Source organism: Gracilinanus agilis, chromosome 2 (genome assembly GCF_016433145.1).
Source record: "Gracilinanus agilis isolate LMUSP501 chromosome 2, AgileGrace, whole genome shotgun sequence".
Lineage (NCBI taxonomy): Eukaryota > Metazoa > Chordata > Mammalia > Didelphimorphia > Didelphidae > Gracilinanus > Gracilinanus agilis.
The window spans coordinates 84,725,007-84,748,684 of NC_058131.1; the positions used below are offsets into that span (position 1 = coordinate 84,725,007).

General features: G+C 36.3%; 1 protein-coding gene across 2 annotated transcripts in view; it reads right to left on the reverse strand.

Annotated features, from left to right (window-relative positions):
- SOS1 (SOS Ras/Rac guanine nucleotide exchange factor 1) overlaps positions 1 to 23,060 on the reverse strand; it is a 177,510-nt gene extending 154,450 nt beyond the window's left edge. For both annotated transcript variants that reach the window (XM_044663273.1, XM_044663272.1), the window contains exon 1: positions 22,974 to 23,060. In XM_044663273.1, the coding sequence (XP_044519208.1) occupies positions 22,974 to 23,060 (87 nt within the window). The remainder of the gene's footprint in view (positions 1 to 22,973) is intronic.
- Positions 23,061 to 23,678: the final 618 nt, after the last annotated feature.

Genomic DNA, 23,678 nt, shown 5'->3' on the forward strand with positions numbered 1-23,678 from the left:
TTTGATGTGGCAAGTAAAGGGAATCTAAGGGGGTATACATAAATTGGGGAATGGATGAACAAATTATAAAAGTGACAGAATATTATCTCGCATAACTCTTATCAGGATAATGACCAACTAGGATTTCAGTGAACTAATAATGAAACATTTCTCACCTCCTGATAGAACTCAGAAAGAAGGATCAGAAATCTTTTTGTGAACATGACCGATTTAGTAATGTGTTTTGATTATATGTATGGCTATGTAATGGCTTTTGTTTTGTGAGTGTCTATGTGTGTAATCAATTGGGAGAGAGGAGGTTTGGGTAGGAGCTTAAGAAACTGGATTTTGGCTAATAAAATAATAAATGTATACACACATATTAATGATTAAAACAGTAAAAGAGAAGTTTAGGAAGGGGAAAAAGTTTTCAGGGAAAGATAATTAATTTAGTTTTTGATATATGGAGTTTAAAATGCTGACAGGACATAAAGGAAGAGAGAGCTTAGGGATGACAAAGAGATATGAGAATCATCTGCACAGAAATAGTTGAATCCACTGGAGTCAATGAGATTGCCAAGCAAAATAGTAAAGAAGAAGAGAAAAGGAAACAGAACAGAGCCTTAGTAAAACACTTATGGACAGTAGGCATGACCTGAATGAAGATACAGTAAAGAAGACTGGGAAGGGGTGGTGAGACAGGTAGAAAAACCATGAAAGAGCAGTGTCACAAAAACCTAAAGAGAGTATCAAGGAGAAGACAGTTAAGAAGTATGCAATAAGACCTGTAAATTGCAAAGGCTTGTAAACTACACAGAAGTCTTATATCTATCTAAACATCTCTAATACTTTGAAAAAATAATCTGGATGTCACACACATCAACTACCAAGGATCATTACAAAAAAAGAAATCCATCATATTTTAATGGAGAAATGATTCAATTCTCATGGAGAAAATCCCATCTTGTGTGCCCAGATTGTCAACTTGTTAGAACAAAAAAAATAACAGAAAAATAGATGTAGAGTACAGCTAACACAACTCTAATCTGATGACCTAAAAGTATCAAGTTGTCAATAAGGAAATAGATGATGGTTAGTACATTAACGCTAATAATCTGACATAGAAGTTTAACTGGAGTAAATCAGTTAACATATTTAGGGCTCCAATGAGTCTCAGAATAATTTTAATTCAGCTAAATATAGATAGTATCTAAGGACAATTAACAAATTTTATTTTATTTATTTTTTTATAACCCTAACCAATACTATGTATTGGTTCCAAGGCAGAAAAGTAGTAAGGGCTAGGCAATTGGCTGGGGGTGGGGGGGCAGGCTTAAGGTGGTGTTGCCTATGGTCACATAGCTAGAAAATGTCTGAGGCCAAATTTGAACCTAGGACCTCCCACCTCTAGGCCTGGCTCTCAATCCACAAAGCCACCCAGCTTCCCCCCTTAAATTTTAAATTTAAAAAAATGTTTAAACCTAAAAGATGATGCTGTTAAGAAGTATAGTCAATATACCAATAAATTTGGAAAATTCAGCAGTGACTGCTGGATTGGAAAAAGATCAATTTACATTCTAATCCTAAAGAAGGGTAATGTTCATATTACCAAACAACTGTGCTCATTTTAGCCAACAGTTATGTTTAAGACTCTGCAAGTTAGGTTTCAGCAATATGCGAATCTAGAATTACCTTTAATGAGGCACTGGAACTGTATGCCACATGCATATACACAAACATACAAAGTAGATGTATGATAAAATTAAAAGATTGGACTAGAAAATCTCAGACTCCCTTTCCAGCACTAATATACTATAAACCTGAAATCAATTTTTATCTTCTTTGTACTAAAGAAAATATTTTCTGAGGTCGGACAGTGGGTAGAACTTATCATCATCTTTTTTCCATAATTAATATTTGCTCAGGACTTAAACTACAGTTTTAGATATTTTATTTCTGAAAATATTTTTAATTATACAACAATCACAATTAAAACGTATCCTAATATCACTAAATACTCCTTATACCACCAGCTATATACAGATAAATCTTAGTTTCAGAGAAGCTGAGTACAATGTGCATGTAATTCAGGGCCTTTGCTTCTCTCCAGCTCCTGATCATTTCACTTTTCTTAACCCATCATATCCTAGACACAGAAAAGGTACTCTCAGATCAGTTAATTTTATTAATAGGCTTTAGAGAAAATTTTTTGAAGGGGAAAAAAGTTGGAAACAAATGGATAAATCTTTGAAAGACCTCTAAATATCAACTATGTACTTATTATAACAATAATCAAAAGTTGTCTGCCAATACACAAAAGATGAAAAGCATCTCTACCAAGTTTCATATAACAATAACTTGGAAAGACAAAAATTAGGTCAATGATATTTGTAGGTTGGTCTATGGTTGGATTTACTCAAACTAGCACAACAAACTGTACTGCTACTGACCTTAAGTGCAGACAGACAAGCACACACACCATTCTCAGATTTTGCTTGAAAAGATAAGTAATCCCCCAATATTTCTAAAATTCTAATAGCATTCTATTATCTAATAGCATTATCTATTATCTATATAATTCTAATAGCAGCTTAAATTACTATTACAAATCCGTCACCTCTACTTAAAAAGAATGGACTTTGAACTTGCCAAATAGACTACTTCAACATTACCCAATGTATTCTTCACAGCAATATTTGATCTAAGAAAACCTTCAAGTATATTTGTTCCTCTTCTCCCAAGATTAACAAAAATAATATCAAGGCACTGAAAGAAAAAATCACCACCACAATCACCCAACTTCCCTATAAGAACAGAAATATAAGGCAAAATTAATATACAAAAAAGTCTTCATTTTAAATTATATACAAATAGAAATGCTGCTTATGTAGAAAACTTTCCCCTTCCACTAGTTCACAATGAAATTCTAGAACAAAATCTCAGGAGTTGGACAAGACCTTAGAAGTCACTGAAACCAGTCTCTTAATCTCCTCTACAACATGCCTAAAAGACACAGTCATTCACACTGCCTGATCATTTTCAACTAGGATATGTATGCCCACAAGAAAGTTTAACTTCAAATTCTCAACCTATGAAATGGGGTTTGAGGAAGGGAATTTACTTTTCTTTTTCAGGAGAAAGCTGTTAAGACAAATTTAATATTTCAGTGTTCTGTTTTACAAAAGTAAATCACAACTCTTCTACAATTTGTTAGAAGGTTTTCAAGAATTGCTGTGGCCAAAAAATTCATCACATAACAAAGCCTTCAAGTTCGTGACATAAGGAAGTGTCAGAATAGCACTATAATGTGTTATAAGTAAAGTTAAGTATGTGTGCAGAGAGCAGAGGCATGGGACAGCAGAGTAAGAATTCTAGAATTCTACTGAGTCAGCTTATGCTGGAGATTCTGCTCTCCCATGCCTCTGCTCTTTGCACACACACTTAACTTTACTTATAACAAATAAGAGAAATTAAATATAATATTATTTAGAGTTGCATTATTATCAAAAGGCAGAACACTTATCTTAAGCCTTAAAAAAATCCCAATTCTACCCTAGGCCGGCACACACTGAAAATGAAGACAAAAAATTAAATCCATTAAGGAGGATAGTTCATCCTTCTCTGACAGTCTAACTAGATTTTTAAGACAGCTGATAATTGAGGTTCTGACCTATCCAACGTACTATACATTGTAAGTATAGTTAAGCTAAAGACATGGTTAGGTTAATGGAATTAAAAAGAATAAAATACAAGCATAATATAGAGAATGTTAGGGCCATAAATAGCCCTAATGATAACAAATCAACTTATGTATTTTTTTAACTGAGGAAACCAGTGCTGAGGATTTAATGACATCTACAAGTCACATATCTAGTTAGTGGAAGAACCCAAAGTAGATTTGGCAAGCAGCCATCAGAATTTTCAACCTTAAATCATTGTAAAGTTAGTTTGGATATACTATATGTTTACAACAAACCCATTCCAGGAGGATATAAGCTTTCTGAAGTTAGGAATTGGTTTCCATCACCTCATCCCCAGCACCCAGCACAATGCCTTGCACCTAGTAAGTAGCTAATAAGTGTTTATTTAATTAGATAAGCCATTTTAAACAATGAAGGCATAGACACATCTTATAATTCTCCTGTATACATGAAGGGCTAATTGCACACTGCTTTCTTCCACTATTTGGCAGTCCTGAGGCCCTCGAACTCCCCAATCCCTGTTGTTAATAGTAAAGCTATTCTGGGCACACAACACTAACTGGTAATTATAACTGAAAACTGTCTTACCTAAAGTCTTGCAAGTATCTACCATATTTCTTGCCTTTTCAAGGAAATCATGCACATGCCCAAGCATCTCTTCCATTCCTTCCCCATGCCTTGGATCTTTTCCAGTGTTTTCCCCTGTTTTTTGCAACTCAGGTAATTCCTTCCTCAGGTTATATGTACACTCATCTTTTTAAACCATCTTCCTCCTTCCCTTCTTTTCTTCAAAGTCTTCTCCAGTTATGCCAGGAAAACCTCCCCCTCTTTTATTTGTGGGAGCAAACCTTCCCTTAATATACCACATCCTATTCTCAAATAACTTTATAATCAAGTCTCATAATATGTCCCTATGAAAGTAAAGGAAAGGAATTAGCTCGGCCTGATCAGTCTTCTACAGTCTGTTTTTCAGGCTTATTTCTTACTACTCATTTCCATCTAACTCATGCTCCAATTCAAACAGAAACTCTCAAAATGGCCTATGCTGTCTCACTTTCATGCCTTTGTCCATAATGTTCACTATACCTGGAATATCTTACCTCCTCTTCCTTCCCTATCCTTGACAGCCCATTCCTTGATTGTCCTAATTGGCAAAAAATTTCCCCTCGGATCTCAAAAAACCCCCAAAGCCCAAAAGAGTTTACTTTGCAATTTTCTAATGCACCTAACTATATTTAAAGGGATTTGTAATGCCAACAAATGAAGGTATTCTCTCTGATAAAGAATGCAGCCTAACCTATGCAACTCTTCCCACAAACTTATCACTGATGATCTTAGAAACCTGATGGTCCAAAGGGACCTTCTTTCAGTTCTCTTAAAATTACAAGGAAACAAAAAGAACACAAAGGCAGTCCATCTACTCACCACTGATCTCACCATGTGACCAGGCCACTATTCTTTTCAATGCTACAATTCTTAGATCCTTTACACTGCTTCTTTCTAACTCTTTGTTGGTAACATGTTATTACCAAGCTCTCTATTGCTCTTGGAATGATTCTAACTTTGGCAAACTTCAGTTGATATTAATGATCAGAAAGCTATTAATAAACAAGGTTATTTCTGTTATGACTTTTGTTAAGGAATCATGTATAATTTTGATATGTAAAAATGCATTTAAAGTAATATTTTCCTTTTATGTAATCAAATGCCTTTTTTTTTTTTGCCATTCAATAATAAGCTCCTCACTGTACACACTATACCTTTAGAGTACATTTTATTTTTTAGTTTCATAGATTTTTTTTTAGCTGGAAGAGATCTGAGGTCATTTTGTCTAACCTCCTAACTTTACACATAATGCCAAAAGTTAAGTAACATTCCTAAGGTCACACAGGTCTCCAAACTCAGAATTCTTCTGCACTTTCCCAGGCTGCCTCATTCTCCTCTAAACTTGACTTTCTTTTAGTACTATCACCAAACATAAAATTGTTTTAAAAATCTATTTCTTTGTTTATAAGCATTTGTTACTAATTTCCCAATAAAGTCTTATCCTGGTGCCTCAATCTGGCATTTTAGGAATCCTGGATTCTTTAAGGCATGAAGCTGAAAATATCACACAATGAGCTGGATTATTATCAGAGACTCAGTCTAGCTAAATTCAAGGAGAATTATAACCTGAAGATTAAAGGCTGAAGATAGATATACTTTAGCACAATATCTAATGAATATTAGTTACTATGGTAAGGAAGGTTTCAAACCATGTTATAATGCTAGTTAACTGTCTGAAGTGTTTTTATGGATTCAATAAATATAAATCAAATTAGTGAAATATTAACACATTGTTTTTCCAATATGCTTCACTGCACATGTACAGTACTTCAGCTATTTTTCCATAAAAACAATGAACTTACAAACTTTTAACAAAATTAAGTAGGTTGTAAATTTTCTATATTCAGAAATATGCCAATATGATGTGACTCAGTTCTTTTAAAATGAGGACACACTTTTAAAAGGATTACATTGGCCTTCCTTCTAGACATGTGAATTGTCATGTAATTTACTCCAATAATTGTAAAAGTGGGTTACATCCTATGGGTGAAAAAAAATTCACCTAGTATAAGGTACTTTAGGAATTACACAAAACTTTATTCAGGAAAATGGAGTAACATCAAATGAAGTCTTTCAATTTCTTAATGTATACCAGAATAATAGAGCAGAAGAATAAAGACAAGATTATTTACCTCCATGTTTACTGCTCTGGAATTGTGGATAATCCCAAATTTTTAATGCTGATCAGTGAAACATATCAAATAGCAACATTTGTCAAGTGCTTACTATGTGCCAACACTATGGCTGGTGCCAGAGATAATATAAACACATAACCAGTTTAGCTGTCATTTCCCATGTCATGAGAATCTTAATACTAAATCATACCCATAGCATTATCTAATGCAAAGGTGAAACAAATTAACATATATATCTAAAAGGATATATAAAGCCCATGTTAAAGTTAGTAAGTTTTCAAAGAAACAATATAATTGAGCCCTTTAAGAAAATTAAAAAACAACACGAGAAAAAGAAAACAACTCCTGCCCCCCAAAAACCCAGTCATTGTTTTAGCAAGTATTTATTGGCCATCTAATATGTGATAAGCATAATACTCAGCCACTAACTTCAAGGAGTTTACCACAAGCTGGGGAGATAACATATCTGTTCTATGTCATGAAGCATTAACTAAGTGCCAAATTAGAGAAAGACAATAGGTATTGAAGGACTTCAGAGGAAGGAGCAAATACTTTCAGCTGAAGTTTTAAAAAATGTTTCATGGAAGAAATCAGATATGAGCCTAGACCCGTGCTGGCAAACCTCTTAGGAACCCCGTGCCGTGCTGTGTTCCACCCCACCCCAGACTGTGTGCCTGTACCCCATCCCCCTGCACTGGATGGGGCGGGGGCCAGGCTTCCAGCCAGCTAGAGCCTGTGGAAACCACCTCCTGCAGTGAGGGGGACCTGCCCCTGCATCCAGCTGCCCTGGAGGCTGACCAAGGGAGGGGCCTGCTGCGGGGCTTTCATAGGCCCAGAAGGGGCAATGCTAGAGGGTAAGGGACTCAGAGACCCAGTGACCCCCACTCTGCATTTGGGGACAAGGTCAACTCCCAGCAAGTTTGTACTCAGGTTAGCCGCCTCCTGCACCATGGGAACTGCCCCTACAACCAGCCCCACCTGCCCATAGGGCTGCAACCCATGTGGGGGTGGGAGCAGGGGAAAGAAGGAGCACAGTCGGCCTTTGGGAGGCAGGGTCATACCCCAGACTGGTGGCTAGAAGGGAAGAAAGGAAGTGGAGAACTTTTAGGGGATAGGGTCACTCTGGTGTTGGGAGAAGAGATGCCCCCCTCCTTTTCCACTGTAGTCCCTAGTCTCAGACAGGGGTGGGAGAAAGGGAGAAGCATGGCTTGGATGCTCTGCTCAGGGGAGGGAGTAAGCAAGAGGAGTAGTGAGGTGGAGAGGGGGAAAGGAGCAACTCTGCAGGGAACAGCCCCTTGTGCCCACAGAGAGGTCTCTGCATGCTGTCTTTGGTATGTGTGCCATAGGTTCAGAAAGGGCATGATTAAAGTGATTTTTTAAAGAAGGTTTATAGCATGGTAAAGTACAGAATAAGCGAGGAAAAGAGGATAGGAGTACGAAGACCAGTTAAAAATGGTACAAGATGACTTTAGCTTTAATTAACTTATAATAAATCCTAATCTACAATTTTCCTATAACAAGGTATGGTAAAGAGAAGAAGAGATGCAAGTGAATTCTAAGAAATAGCAGCAATAATACTCATCAAATTGGCAGAGATGACCCCCAAAAAAGACTGTTGATGGAGGAATTGCAAGAAAATAGGCACACTTCCAAATTGTGCATACCCTTTGATTCATCAATACCTCTAATAGACTTATTACCCAAGGAGATCAAAAGAAAAAGAAAAGGGTTCTTCCTATATATACAAAACTATTTACAGCAGCTTTTTTCAAGGAAATGAAAACTAACAGGGTGCTCATCATCTGAAGAATGGCTAAACAAATTATGATACATGAAATTAATGGGATACTATTTTGCCATAATAAATGATGAGTTTCACAGAAAATTCAGATGTGCATGCACTGATGCAGTATGAAATGCACAGAAATAGGAGTATAATTTAAATTATGACAACAATACTATAAAAACAATTTTGAAAGATAATTAATTCTGAGGGTAGAGCTAAGATAATAGAATAAAGATAGCAATCTAGCCCAGTTCTCTCAATATTCTCCTTAAAACAACTTTAAAATAATGGATCAAATCAAATTCTAAAGTGGTATAACCAGCAAAAGGTTGGAGTGAGACATTTTTCCAATCCAGAACAACTTAATAAGACAGAAGGAAAGGTCTGTGGCACTTGGGTAGGGGCTGACCAGAAGTTCAATGCAATGGTGACATTGCCTGTAGGCTCCTGAGGTGGCAGCAATGTCAGTGGGTGGTAGCAGCAGCCACCTGGAAGGTAAAGGGATTAAATATCTAGTCAGTGCTATGCTAGCACTAGGCACAGGACCAGGCATTATTTGATAACTCCATTACCTATTACCCAGTTCTAGGGCAGAGAGGAGTCCTTATGATCTCAGAGAAGCAAGGGCCGTAGTTCCAGGGCATAGCGAAATACTTGCAGTGACAAGAGAGCAGGGGCCCTACCTAGGTAGGGAATGCAATTCCAGGAAGAAGAGTTGTGGTCAAGAGAGAATAGTAGCCTTGCCTAGGTAAGTACATGAGCACAGACCTGGTGTAGTGACCACACTAATAAGACTAATAAGCTGAGCATCTTCATGGTCTCAAGATTCCTCATTTGTAAAATAAGAGTTAGATTAGATTTCTAAAGTCCCTCTCAGTTCTTTACCATTGGCTACCTTTTTCTCTGGAGAGTTTATCCATGTCTTTTTTTTATATATATATATATATATATATATTTTTAAACCCTTAACCTCTGTGTATTAGTTCCTTGGTGGAAGAGTGGTAAGGGTAGGCAATGGGGGTTAAGTGACTTGCCCAAGGTCACACAGCTGGGAAGTGTCTGAGGTCAGATTTGAACCTAGGACCTCCCGTCTCTAGGCCTGGCTCTCAATCCACTGAGCTACCCAGCTGCCCCTCCATGTCTTTTTAATGTACTTTTCTAACTAAAAAAAAAAAAAAAGATCTTAAATACTAATACTTTTACATGAAACAAGTAGAACCTAGGCAACCAAAGGATGGTAGTAATATCCATAAGCTAATATTGATATAGCTTAAGGTTTATAAAGTTACACACACAAACGATTCTCACATAACAACTTTAAAAAGGTACTTTTATTTCCCATTACAAAAATGTGAACTGATGATTTATTTGTACACAGAGTAGATTTGTTATAGGACCTAATTTTTAGAAATTTCTCTTGTAAACATTAGAGGCAGCTGGGTGACAAAGTAGATAGATAGAGAGCTGGACCTGCTATCAAGAGGGCTTAAGTTTAAATATGGCTCAAGCTACACAGTACTGAGACTCTGGGCAAATCACTTAACCGTTATGCCTCAGTTTCCTCATTTGTAAAATAGAGATGTACCTAACTCAAAATTAGTATTGTGGTACAATTTCGCTGGAAACTGGATATGAGACAAAATGGATAAAATGATGAGAGCTAATGTTTGTTTATATGGCAACTACAATGTGACAGGCATTGTACTAAGTACTTTGAAAATATTATTTCATTTGATCCTCAAACAATTCTGGGAGGTAGGTGCTATTATAATCCTGTCACAGTTGAGGATATTTAACAGAAATTAAGTGCCTTATCCAAGTCCACACAGCTAGTTGTTTGTCACTCTTGACTTTACTCTCAAGCTTTCCAACTTAATAAAAACCTATGGGAATAATGGATTAAAGTTAGATATTTATTGTGCCATATGAATGCCAGAAATTATTATTATTACTAAGTGGAAAATATTTTCTTCTAAGAGCTTTTCCAGCAAATATCAAATTTAAATGTATAGTTATAAAATTGCTTTCTTTCCCTAGTTGCTTCAGTACTTAATAAATGATTACTGATTTGATTTCCAAAATTCTAATTACCATGTGTCCACATTAAAGATCCACATTATTAATTAGAACTCAAATCCAAATTATTTTTTTAAATGTGCCCAACACCACATACTCATGTAAACTATTGCTATATCAATGCCAGCTTAGTACTGTGCTAAGCACTGAAGATATAAAGAAAGTCTCTCAAGAAGCTTATGGTCTAATGGGGGAGACAATATAAAAGTATCATTAGTTTAGAAAGTATTAATGTAATTTTGGAAGTCAGATTCAAAAAACCCCATTTTGCAAGGCTGTTTTATAACTAACTAATCAATCAACTACACTATATATTACGACCCCTTGCCTTCCTTAAGGGTGAAAGAATTGATATTTTCTAACCACAAAGTCACTATTACTATATAGTGACATTTGCCATATTCATATACTATGAATAATTTTATCTATGCTTCCATCCATTTATCCATCCATCCATCCATCCACCCATCCATCCATTTCGGCTCCTTTCTTTACAAAGATCTGTTAAATCCAGTGAAATCTCTGACCAGTTTCTTGAACCTCATTCACATGCAAACATTTACCAGGCACAAAGTGAAAAAAACAAGACTTAATAATTTTAAGGTTGTACAAAACAACATTCCACTTGTTTGAAGATTTCTCCCTCCCCCCATGATATTTTAATTCTAAAACATGAGAGGACATACGACATGGCCATCTTCATAGTGAATGTCATTGAGGTAGAGTGGATAGAGCTACCTCAAAGTCGAGGGTTCAAGCCCCATGGATGACAAATTCTTGTATGACTGGGCAAATCACTTAATCATTGTACTGTAGGCCCGAGGTGTCAGACAGGTAACACTCCTGAGAACCCTAAACCAGATAAAAATGCAATTGAGAAATATTAACAAAATAAATACAAATGGAATAGACTATGGATCTATCAATATGTGGTTTTGAATCAATATGAAACCTGCAGGGATCCATAAATATAGTTTAGTGCTCTCATTTCTATTGGAGCTTGACATCACTGATATAAGACTCTTAAATTGTAGAGAAGGTGCCAATTTGCATCAGGAGATAGCAGCTGGAGTCCTCATTCCTTAGCTGCTTCATAAAATCATAGAACTAGATAAGGAAACTTCCTCAGCCATGCAGATTGGAGAGAAATCTAGAGCACTAAGAAATTAAATAATTTGGCTGGGATCACATAGCCAATATATCAGAGGTGGAATCTGAATCTAGGTTTTCTCAGCTTTGGTGCTAGATAGCTAGCTAATCACCATGTCATTCTGCCTACTGTTCCTAGACTCTCTTCTCCAATCCATCCCCTACAAAGTTGCCACATAAACACATATTTGACCATATTGCTGCTCAAAAACTTTCACAAACTTCCCATTACCTCTCAATCTGACATTTTAGGGCTCTTAACAATTACACTGTAATCCCTTTCTAGAATTATTTTGTGACATACCCCATTATGAAATCATTTCCAGGCAAACTGGACCACAAGCTATTTGTAAAACCTGACACTTATTTTCCCTCTCTTGCATTTAATCAAGTCATTCTCCACATTTAAAATGTGTTCCCAGGGGGCAGCCCAGTGGCTCAGTGGATTGAGAGCCAGACCTAGAGTTCAAATCTGGTCCTGGGTTCAAATTTGACCTCAGAGTCTTCCTAGCTGTGTGACTCTGGGAGAGCCTCTTAACTCCCATTGCCCATTACACTGCTCTTCTGCCTTAGAACCAATACATATAGTATTGATTTCAAGATGGAAGTAAGGATTTGGAAAAAAAAAAAAAAAGAAAGAAAGAAAATGTATTCCCCACCCCCTTTTTGCCTTTTGGAATCCTTTTTTTCCTATAAGAAAAAAGTTAAAGTGTCACTTCCCTCATGAAGCCCTTCCTTGATCTTCCTATTATTGGGTGCTTCCTCCCTAAAATTACTTGTACTATATTTGTGTGTTGTTATATCTCCTTATCTCTAGTAAAATTCAAGTTTTTTGAGTCCAGGGATTATTTTTGGTTTTGTTTTTATATCCCTGGCAACTATAAAGTGCCTGATACACAATGAGTATTTAATAAAGATATGTTAAATTTAACTATATATTTTTGTATCCCAAGCTAATAAAGTGTGGAGCTCCAATAAAGAATTTGTTAAAAGCTGGTTGATTGCTTGAAAGACCTATTTATATAGGTGAATAGTATAAAGAAACTGATCAAAGACTAGGTGCATAACTTATCTAACACTGGTATTTGTCTTAGCCAATCCAGTTTTTTTTTAAACCCTTATTCTCCATCTTATACTGTGTATTGGTTCTGAAGCAGAAAAGGTAAGGGCTTGCAATTGGGGCTAACTGATTTGCATAGGATCAAAAAGCTAGGAAGTATCTGATACTTATATTTGAACCCAGGACCTCCTGTCTCTAGACCTGGCTCTCAATCTACTAAGCCACCTAGCTGTTGTTGACACTCCATTAAAAAAAATGAAATTATTAAAATTCTAAAGTTCAAGTTGTTCACAATGCAAAAATCCCTTAATAGATATTTTTATACATTCCTTATGCCAGACATAAGCAATGAAGAAAGTGAAACTGAGGGCAGTAAAACTGGTTACACTGGGGTGTAATCAGACCACCTATTTTTTCACTGACAGTCCAATCTTACAATACTCAAATCTTTAGACTTAGTTTTCTTTTAATTTAAGTATGTTGAATCACGGCAAAGGCTAAGTATATTTTATGATATGGATTTGCAGTTAACTCTTGCACTAAAGACCCAAGATCATAAGTGAACAAAGTTTCTAAAGAAAATTAGTGCCTTAATTACCAAATTAATTTCTGAAAGATTTCTAACATACTGGTTCTAATAACATGTAATGATCTAGTATTCAAACTTAAATAAAATATGGTCCAAGTGTAAAGAGCTAAAATTGTTACCAAAAAGACTATTTTTCCTGGATTTCCTGAGACTAGAGGAAACAAGCATGATCTCCAGACTCTAGACATTTTCACTCGCTGTCCCCCATTCCTAGAATACTCTTCCTCTTGTCCTCCCTGGCTTTCTTTAAGGCCCAGCTAAAATCCTATCTTCAATGAAAAGCCTTTCCTACTCCCCCTTAATACTTGCATCTTCCCTCTATTGATTATCTCCAACTTATCCTATAAATGCTTTTCATATGGTTGTTTTCACACTGTTTTTCCTGTTAGATTGTGAGCTCCTTTTGCCTTTCTATCCCCAGTGCCTAGTATAATACCTAGCACATAGTAGGTACTTAATATTTATTGGCTGAATAGGCCTAATTATATAAAGTACAGTTTGATTTAATATTATACATAACATGGCTACTGTTATTAAAGATATCTATCTGCCCTAACAGAGATTGATTTAATTTAAACCAAACTAATTTAGAAACTAACTTCTAATACTATTTCAAAATATTATTGGAAATCCAGGTAAAAATATATTTTAATTCTAAGAGCAATGACATTTTAAATTTAATTCTAATTACATTTAATATCTTGGGCATTTCAAAATGCTTTGCAGGTTTTCAAAAATGACTAAGCAGTATATCCCATTTACCAAAAAGCTCAAAATGGATTTTTCAATATGTTCCTTTTATCCATCTCTTGCTACTGAGTCAGCGCTTTGTTGACAATATAAATATATTTTCATTCTCATTTTTCAGTTATGTTAAAGATTATCATGAAGTCTATTAACTTTGAATTCCTTTAAAAATATGGAACTATTACATGTATGACCAAAAAATAAAAATTAATTTAATAATAAACTAGTGTTACCATAATAGAAGCATTAAAAATAAGTCTGGTTATTTGCTAAAAAGCATTATACACTGAAATTCTAAGAAGCCATAAATGGGAATTTTAGGATTAGTTGAATTGTGTGTGGGGGGAGCTGAAATATCAAGATTTGAATATTAATATGTTTTTCTTTAAAATATTAATTTATGTTTGATGAAACAAAATTTCAAATTCCTTTTTTAACATGAACATTTCTATATACAAGGACAGAACAAAATGATTGTATATTAAATCATACAGTTTTTTTAAAGTACATATTAAATTTAACATTGTAATTTCAATCCTTCTCTGCTGGGTTATGCTCTTTCTGCTCTCATCTGTTTAGTTTAAAAACATTTTATTGACACTTCTTTCTTATTCCTCCCTTTGGTATTACTATTACAGATGTAACTTTCTCTTTTCTTTATTCCCCCACCCCAATCCCAGCACTCCCTTGTGATAAGTTCAAAAACAACAAATTTCATACACTGGCATGTCTTTAAATGAATATCTCATTCGTTACCCCTCTATACAAGGAACAATTTGTTTTCTTTCTGATATTAACTAATACCTTCTTAAATAATTTCTAAAGCTGTTTAATTGAATAAGAGATTTAAACAAGTATGAAGCTCCATTATCATGTACTTATTAATTGTTACAGGAATTTGGAAATAATCTCTGGCCAGATGATGTTCCCAAAGCACAAAATTACATAAATTAAAATTTTTAAAAACTCTGGAACTAGTCTATCCTATAGGTATCAGGGTTGTATCAGATGAAAACACAGGGTTCTAGATATAAAATGATGGATTTGAATATATTTTTTAAATTGTAGTTTTATAATATATATATATTATTCTAGATTAAGACATTTAGTCACAAATCCCAAAGGCTTATTATTAACTCATTTGAAAATGTCTTGTCTTGTCATTGCTCATAAGGTTTTTTAAAAAATATATAACATGCCCTGCCCTAAACCTGGGCAGTTAGGTAGCATAGTAGACAGAAAGCCAGGCCTATAGCCAGGAAGACAAAGATCAAATCCAGTCTCAGATACTTTATTAGTCATGTGACCCTAGACAAGTCCCTTAACTTCTATTGCCTCAATTTTTTCATCTGTAAAATAGAGATAATAATAATGCCTGCCTCCCAGGCTTGTTTTGAGGATAAAATAAGATAATTATAATGTGCTTAGCACATTGCGTGGCACATAGTAAGTACTATATTTTAGCTATTATTTTTCTATATTTATATTTAGCTATATATTTAGTTATTAGTATTATCACCTAGTACTAGTAAGAGAGAAAATTATTCTACTTCTCTAAAATCTACTAAAGGCTTCCTTTACCTAAGTAACATTGATGTTACAGAAATGGAATTGACTACATTGTCAATCAATTCTTCAGAAACAGTTTAAAAAGTTACTTTTGGATCAAGACCAAGTGAATTAAATCTTAGCCAAAAGAAACTTTTACAGAAAATTACAAGCAAATAATAATAGAACTTTCAAAACTGCCTAATTTGTATTACTTGTCTACTTTTAAAAAGTCAGCAAAAGAGTTATACTATGCTTGTAAAAGAGCTAATTATAGTAGTTGATCATTCAATCTAGTATTTAAAATTTAATTTTAAGTTTAGCAGAATTACCTCGTAAGGACTTTCTGGATGGTTCATTTAAAAATTTTAATTTTGTAAAATTTAAAAGTATTTGTTCCTCAGGGGGCAACTGGGTAGCTCAGTGGATTGAGAGCCAGGCCTAGAGACGGGAGGTCCTAGGTTCAAATCCGGCCTCAGACACTTCCCAGCTGTGTGACCCTGGGCAAGTCACTTGACCCCCATTGCCCACCCTTACCACTCTTCCACCTAGGAACCAATACACAGAAGTTATGGGTTTAAAAAAAAAAGTATTTGTTCCTCTTCATAACATTCAAAAATTAACTAGAGATTAAATTTTTCAAAAACTAAATATAACATTTCAAAATGGGACAGAAACATGTTAGAAATCTATATCTTAAAAGACTCACTGCCACAAATATTTAACAAGACATTGATTTAAGTTGGAAGAGAAATGGTGCGATATTTCATTTTCATATACACTTGGGTACATAATAGCATAAAAAGATTTAAGAATATTTGATATTTAATAAGTGAAAAAGTTAACAGTTAATTTCTAAGGTAGGAAAGATTTTTAATCATACCTTCCCAAACAAAAAATTTTAGCCCACAGAGAATTTCTATTTACCGACGAGGAAATCAGTTGTTTAGAATTCAGGATGTATTTCCCCCTCCCAAAAGTGTTACAAATGGAAATTTGTTTTACAAAGTTAGTCCATAATACAAACTTATTTATATAGCTAAGATCCCCTCTAGTTTTAAATCTATGACTGAATTACAGTCCTAAGGATCCATCTTGCTTTAAAAGCAAGATGAAGGTCAAGAGGAATCTTCGACCTTTTTCATGTACATAGAATTACTCTTGGCTCAAAGCTTTTCATGCTATCTTTAAGCCCCCTATTATAGCACTTTACTTAGACCCTCCAACCTTTCTCTTAAACTTCAGAGTAATCCTTGCTACAAAATTACCAGCCTCTGCTTTCAAATTCACAAATGATTATAAGGAAACAGACAAATGAAACTTCTCTAAATTGTTCTTCCTTTTCACAATTGCTCTTCCTCTGCTTTAAAACCTACCCCTCACCCCAAAACCTCTGGATTTTTCACAACTTTCTTCTCAGACTCCTAAAATCACTAACTCTCTCTCAGTACCAAAGGTCACATCCTCATTTTTAAAGTGTCCTTGGTCTAAATTAATTAAATAAAAAAATTTTTAAAGTGTCCTTTTTCTTGGGGAGGTCAAGGAAAACAGAATGTAAAGATTCCAGAAGAAAAGTGGTAGTAGAACTTGGTAACTGCCCATACTTTTAAAAACTTTAAAGTATTCATTCTCTAAGTCTCAAAAGTAATAGAATTACAAAATTTAAATCAAGGCGAGAAACAGTGTCTTGTTCACAGAATGCCTGGAATCCTGGCTAGTGTCACTGGATTGAAGAGTAAGGTATAGAACACACAAATTCATGCTTTCACTAGCACAAATATAAAATGTTTTAAGACATTTCCTTTAGTTTTCTGATTTCTTTCTCTGTTATAATTGTACAACTTATTACACTACTCCCTAATTAAGACATTATATTTGGTGATTACAGCAAACTGATACCATGAGGTCTGTGACAATGTGACACAGGTCTGTCACCATATGATGTCTCAATCTATCTATCATACATACATATATTCAGATATAACTTCTGAAAAAATGTACAAAATATTAAATAACTATGCAAAAACTCTTAATTCAAATACTTTCTTAAACACTGGCTGAGATTTTAATCACTATATAGAATACTGGTCCATTAAAAAAAAAAAAAGCCCATTCTAAATGGACCAACCATCTTCTCAGTTACCTAGGACAGCAATCCATCCTCCTCTCAGTTGCCAAGGCGATTTTTACTAGGCAGAGAGAGGCCTAACCATGTCACCCTCCTGCTCAATGAGTTCCAGAAGCTCTAGGATCAAACATGGCTCTTTTTTATGGCATTTAAAGCTCCTTACAACCTTGCCCTTTCCTGCCTTTCCAGTCTTCTTACACTATATTCTCCTCCATGAACTCTTATGATCCAGTCTCACTGGTCTACTTGCTGATCCTCACTCATGGCAACACCTCCCTGTACCTTTGCACTGGTTGACCCCTATTCCTGGGATGCTTCTACTCCCTTGCCACAACTGCTTGGTTTTCCTGGCTTCCTTCTAGACTCAGTAAATCTCATCTTCTTCAGGAGTCCTTTCCTGCTCTGCTCAAGCTATTAGTGCTTTCCTATCTCAGACTAGATTTTAGCTACATTATATATAGGTTGTATATAGCTAGTTATTTACAAATTATCTCTCCAATTAAAAAGTACACTTCTTGAGAGGGACTGTTTTCTTGCCTTCAGACCTCTAATCCTTAGCACAGTTCCTCATGTATAGTAAGCAATTAATAAATGACATGACTGACTAACCTATAATACCAGAAAAATAGCTTCAATTAGTTTTAAAAGCATCAAAAAAATTTAAAAGTGTGTTATAAAGCACTTTCACTTTATAGTCATAACACTTAAGATTTTTTAAAGCATTATCAATTCCAGAATTTATTTTTGCTTAAAATGTTTTTTAAAGCCCTAACCAAGCTTTTCTCTATATTATGTTGACCCCCTTACAAATAGGTTGACTACTGTGAAAGGGAATTTTTATTTTCTTTGTCTACTTTAAGTTAATCAATCAAGAACTTAAAGTATCCCTACTTAATAACACTTAGTAAGTCATTTACAAAGAAAGTTCAAGCCCTGGAAGGCTACAAGCACTGCCTCCCCACCCCCACTCCAGCAAATTGAAAGGCTGTGATTGATTCCTGAGATGTGAGGAGGAGAGCTGTTGGGTGGAGAAAATGGTGTATAAGCCAGAGTCTAAGAGAGATTTGCTCTATTCATTCTTGGATGGATTCTTGGGTCTTCATTCTTGGTGGAGTGTGAGCTCTGGAGGCTATTCTTGGTGGCCTTTAGCCTAGGGAGTGTGAGCTCTGGTGGGATTCTTGGCAGTCTTGGCCTCCTGTGTGCTGAAGGTTTTTCAGCGTCTTTGGCTCTTTGGATTTTGTCTTCCTGGTCCAGACTTTGGATTCTGGGGAGATTCAGATTCAGATTCTCATTCGAGGTCTGGAGGCTCTAAGATTAGGACTTATAGTATTTTTAGCTAGATGATATTTTCTACCTCCTTCCTATACTTCCCATTTTAATATCTCTACCTTGCTATAAATAAAGCTAATAGCCTACTGACTTATAGTTTACCTTTAACTTTTATAAACGGCGACCACAACAATTTTTTAACCATTATTATCTTTGTACAACCCAATTTTATTATTACACTAGTTTCTAGTTGCCAGTTGACTATTGAAAAAAATATGTACTTTACAATATATTCTAAATGGACATAAAATCTAAATATTAAAGAGTATACCTTAAAAAAATTAGAAGAAAAACAGATGACATAACTCTCATATCTCAGCTAAGTGCCACAGTGGATAGAGTGCTAGGCCTGGAGTTAGGAAGATCTGAGTTCAAATCCAGCCTCAGACACTTGCCAGTTGTGTAACCTTGAGTAAGTCACTTAATCCTGTTTGCCTACCTCACAGAGTTATTGTGAGGATTAAATGATATAATATTTGTAAAGCACCAAATGTGTAGTAGGCACCATATATGTTAGCTAAGCAATTACTATTAAATGTATTTTTAATGTAACAAGAGATAGTGACAATTACAAAAGACAAAACATAACTTTTGATTGCATAAAACTGAAAAGATTTTGTACAGTTGGAAATAATGCATCTAGGATAAGAAAGTGGTTGAATGGGAAATTTTTTTTAATCAAATTTCTCTGTTAAGGTTTAGTATCCAAGACATATAATTAATAAGTATATAGAAGCCTAATAGCATCTTCCCAATAGATAAATAGCCAAAGGATATGAACAAACAATTCTTATAAGAATTTCCAAATATTCATGACTACATGAAATAATTCTCCAAATCACTAATAATGAAAGAAATAAAAATCAAAACAACCCTGAGGCTTTACCTCATACCCTGCAAACTGGCAAAAAAACCACACACACGCACGCACGCGCGCGCGCACACACACACACACACACACACACACCCCCCAACAAAAACAAACCAAAAAACCTCACAAAACCCAGAAATAGTAAATGTTGAAGAGGTCGTGGTATGATAATAAGTATAATAATAAAATATCATTCATTGGTAGAGTTGTAAACAGATTAGAGTTATGTAAATAAAGTGATTTTATTACTGGGCAAAATAAAGCCCCCAAGTACACCAAAATATTTATAGTAGCATTTTTTGTGATAGCAAAGAATTGGTAACAAAGATGCCTGGTGATTGGGGAATGACTAAACAAACTTTGGTCAATGAATGTAATGGAATTTTATTGTGCTGTAAGAAATGATATATGTGATTAATACAGAGAAACATGGGAAGATCTATATAAATTAATGAAGAATGAAGTAAGCACAGACAAGAAAACGATATACAGAGTTAACTATAATGATGTAAATGAAAAAACTACACAACAAAAAATCAAAAGTGAATATAACAATATCAAAGATCAAACAGGACTGGAAAAAAGAGGGGGCACTCCCAACTCACTTCTTCATAGACACAGGTATTATATATTATATATGTTTTTAGACTTTGATCAGTTGTACTTATCTTTACTTAAAAAAACAAACATTTGTTATATGGAATGGCTCTCTGAGACAGAGAGTGGGAGAGATAGAGATACTTGGGATAACTATAATGATATAAGAAAGAGAAGATAACAGTAAAAACTTATTTCTAAAAATGTATAGTTAAGTAGACCATTTTCCTAACAAACTAAAGATTTGTGTTAGACAGTAGATTTTAAAATTAACAAGGAATCAGTTATTAAAAAGAACAAAAGCAACATTCAAATGACATTCTCTAAATTCTCCCTTAAAGTAGTATCAATTTCAAGATAATAAGTTTATTTTGGGGGGGCAGATGGGTAGCTCAGTGTATTGAGAGTCAGGTTTAGAGATGGAAGGTCCTAGGTTCAAATCTGGTCTCAGACACTTCCTAGCTGTGTGACCCTGGGCAAGTCACTTAACCCCCATTTGCCTAGCCCTTATCACTCTTCTACATTGGAACCAATACATAGTATTGATTCTAAGGCAGAAGGTAAGGGTTTAAAAGTTTATTTTTGTCTAGTCAATAGGTCACAAATTATGACCTACTGATCTCTTCTCACATATACAAGTATAACACTATAACACCTCAGTTACCTCATATCAGGAAATGAACTGTTCCATATAAGCTAATTTTCCAAGATGAACAAAACTTACCCCATTTAAGGGCCAAATCTTTCTCAAAGTTATGACATACTTCTTTGTCTCCTTAAATTGAACATATTGAGGAATGGTAGCTTGAATGCTTTTTAGTTAAAGGGGACCTTAAAAGAGACATCCCCATAAGCCACTTGGTAGTAAGGCCTTAAGCATCAAAAGGGCAGGAAAGGAGGTCCCTTATACCTGCTCTGGCACTATAGTCATGGGGATGCACTTAACTCTCCCCAAGGTAAGATACTAAATATAATTGAACCTTTTCTTGGTGACTCAGTATTATCATTACTTTAATGATGGGTCGATGTGGTAATACAGTAATGCTCTTGGGGGTTCTTGAGGTGTGTAAGGCTATTTGCTCCTAATGGTTCCAGACAGCTAAGCTTGAGTTTTGTTTACTTTTTAGTTTTTCTCCCTTCTTCCTCACTATGAAGCTATCAACTCTCTTTGTGGCTTCCATTATGAATAAAATAAGAATACAGTGAAAACTAAGTGAGAATCTAATGCATTATCTTGATTGGAAAAGTTTAGCAGCTTTGTGATCTTTTTGGCTGCTCAGAAAATATTGCTTACTTCCTGGGTTCTGTATACTTAAGTTGCTAGGAAATTGACTTTCACACAATCAAGGTGCTTCTGTAGCTGGATTTTCCATTTGTTTCTAAAATTTAGACCTTTTTAGAAAAAAATGATTCATTGAACTTAATAACATTGTAAAAAAATTGAAAATTTCAGATACAAATTATAAGAAAAAAGTAGCAAGTGAGTAAAAATCTTTCTATACCTTTCAAGGCATACTAAGAAAATACTGGATACAAGTTTATTAGCACTGTTATTTAACACAGCACAGAAAGAGAAACTATTCTCTAAATTCAATTCTTTAGAGTAACAAAAAATAAAATATATCTTAAGCCGAACAAATCACTAAACACAGTTACTTTGTTAAGTTTCAGTGTTGAATAATGCGGCATCAGGGATTTAAAAACACGTTAAAAAGTTGTTAGTAAAAGGACAGTAAAAGACAAAATAACTTCTAAATGCAATAAGATAGAAATGATGAATAGAAAAGAATTTTTTTTCAAGTCACATAAACAGAATCTATTAAAAGATTCCAATTTCGGCTGCCTTAATTTCCTCAGTATACCGTGGTGCTTTTTAAAAAGTTCGCATATACAGGTCATGAAGACATACTATAGGCTGAAAATTCTAATTATCAGACCCAAATTCCAGTATCAAGAATGTTAGCCTTCCAATAGCAATAACTAACAAACCCAATAATACAGTTTTTACAAAATCTTAATAAACGAGGGAGGGGGCAATTGGATGCTGGCAAACGGTTACTAAAAACAAGCCGAAGGGCTCTCTTTCTGTAGCTCATCGTAGGCAAACAACATAATTACATGACGGTCAAAAGTCAAATCAACAAGCATATCTTAAAACTCCTACTTTGTGCCACTCTCTGCTGGGCACAGAAGATACAAAGAAGTGCAAAAAACAGTCTCTTCTTTCAGGAAGCTCGAAATTGAATTCGGGGAGTATTCGACAGTCCTCACCTAGATGCCTAGGCACCTAGGATAAAAAGTTGACCTTAGTTCAGAGTATACAAAGGAGAGGAGAATGTAAGTTCCTTGAGGACAGGGCTATCTTTCAATTTGCCTCAGTGCTTTACACAATGCTTACAGAGTCGGATAGACAACAAGAAAAGCCGGCATCGGATCATTTTGGATACTCTTCTGACTACCCAAACATAAAAGAAAAAAACGAGGGGGGGGGGGCGGTGAGGGTGGTAAACACAGCACTAAAAGCAGTCCGCGGGTGGCTGCTACAAACGCCCTCCCCGCAGCCATAGTGCGGTCAGTGTCCGCACTAGCACTGCCCAGAGAGCCCGGGAAAGGACTCCTCAGAATGCCCGACCCCCATCCCGGCCCTCCTCTAGCGCGGGCCCCCTGCTCACCTTTTTCAGGGCCGTCACCAGCAGCCCCCTCCACTTGGGCGCGTTCTCCTCGCTGAAAAACTCGTACTGCAGCTGCAGCGCCTGCATGGTGCCCTGGGGGCTCCTCCGGGGTGGGGGGGGCGGCGGCAGCCAAGCGGGGCGCCAGGGGGCGGGGAGGACGAGGACAAGGAAGAGGAGGAGGCCGTGCTCTCACGACCGGCCCCGGCAGAGGGCAAGGCGAGCAGGGGCCCGGCGCGGCCACTTACAGAGGACCAGGGACCAAGCCGAGCCCGGACGAGGAGGCGGCGGCGGCGGCATCCCGCACTGCCTCCCCCGGGCGGGGGCTGGGGCCGGCGTTCCCCCCTCTACCCCCGCTGCCACTGCCGCTGCGGGGCCTGCCTCGGTGCGGTACCGCCTCCAGGGTCCCCTTCAGCGTCTGCCCGGGGCCTGGCCCTCCCGGCCCGGCCAGGCCGTGCAGCGGTGCTCCGGGGAGGGGGGTGGGGGGTGGCGCGCGAGAAGCTTCGTCTCCAGCGCCCCTTCCCTCCCCTACGGCGGCAAGGCTGCCCTCAGGATCCCCGGACTGCAGGGCCACCGAGAGACGTGGAGAACGGAACAAAAGAATAAAAGGGACCACAGCACGAGCTTGTTGTTCTACAGTAACCAGCCCGTCCCAAGGTGCTGCTGCAGCCGCCGCAGCCGCCGCCGCCGCTACCACCGCCGCCGCCG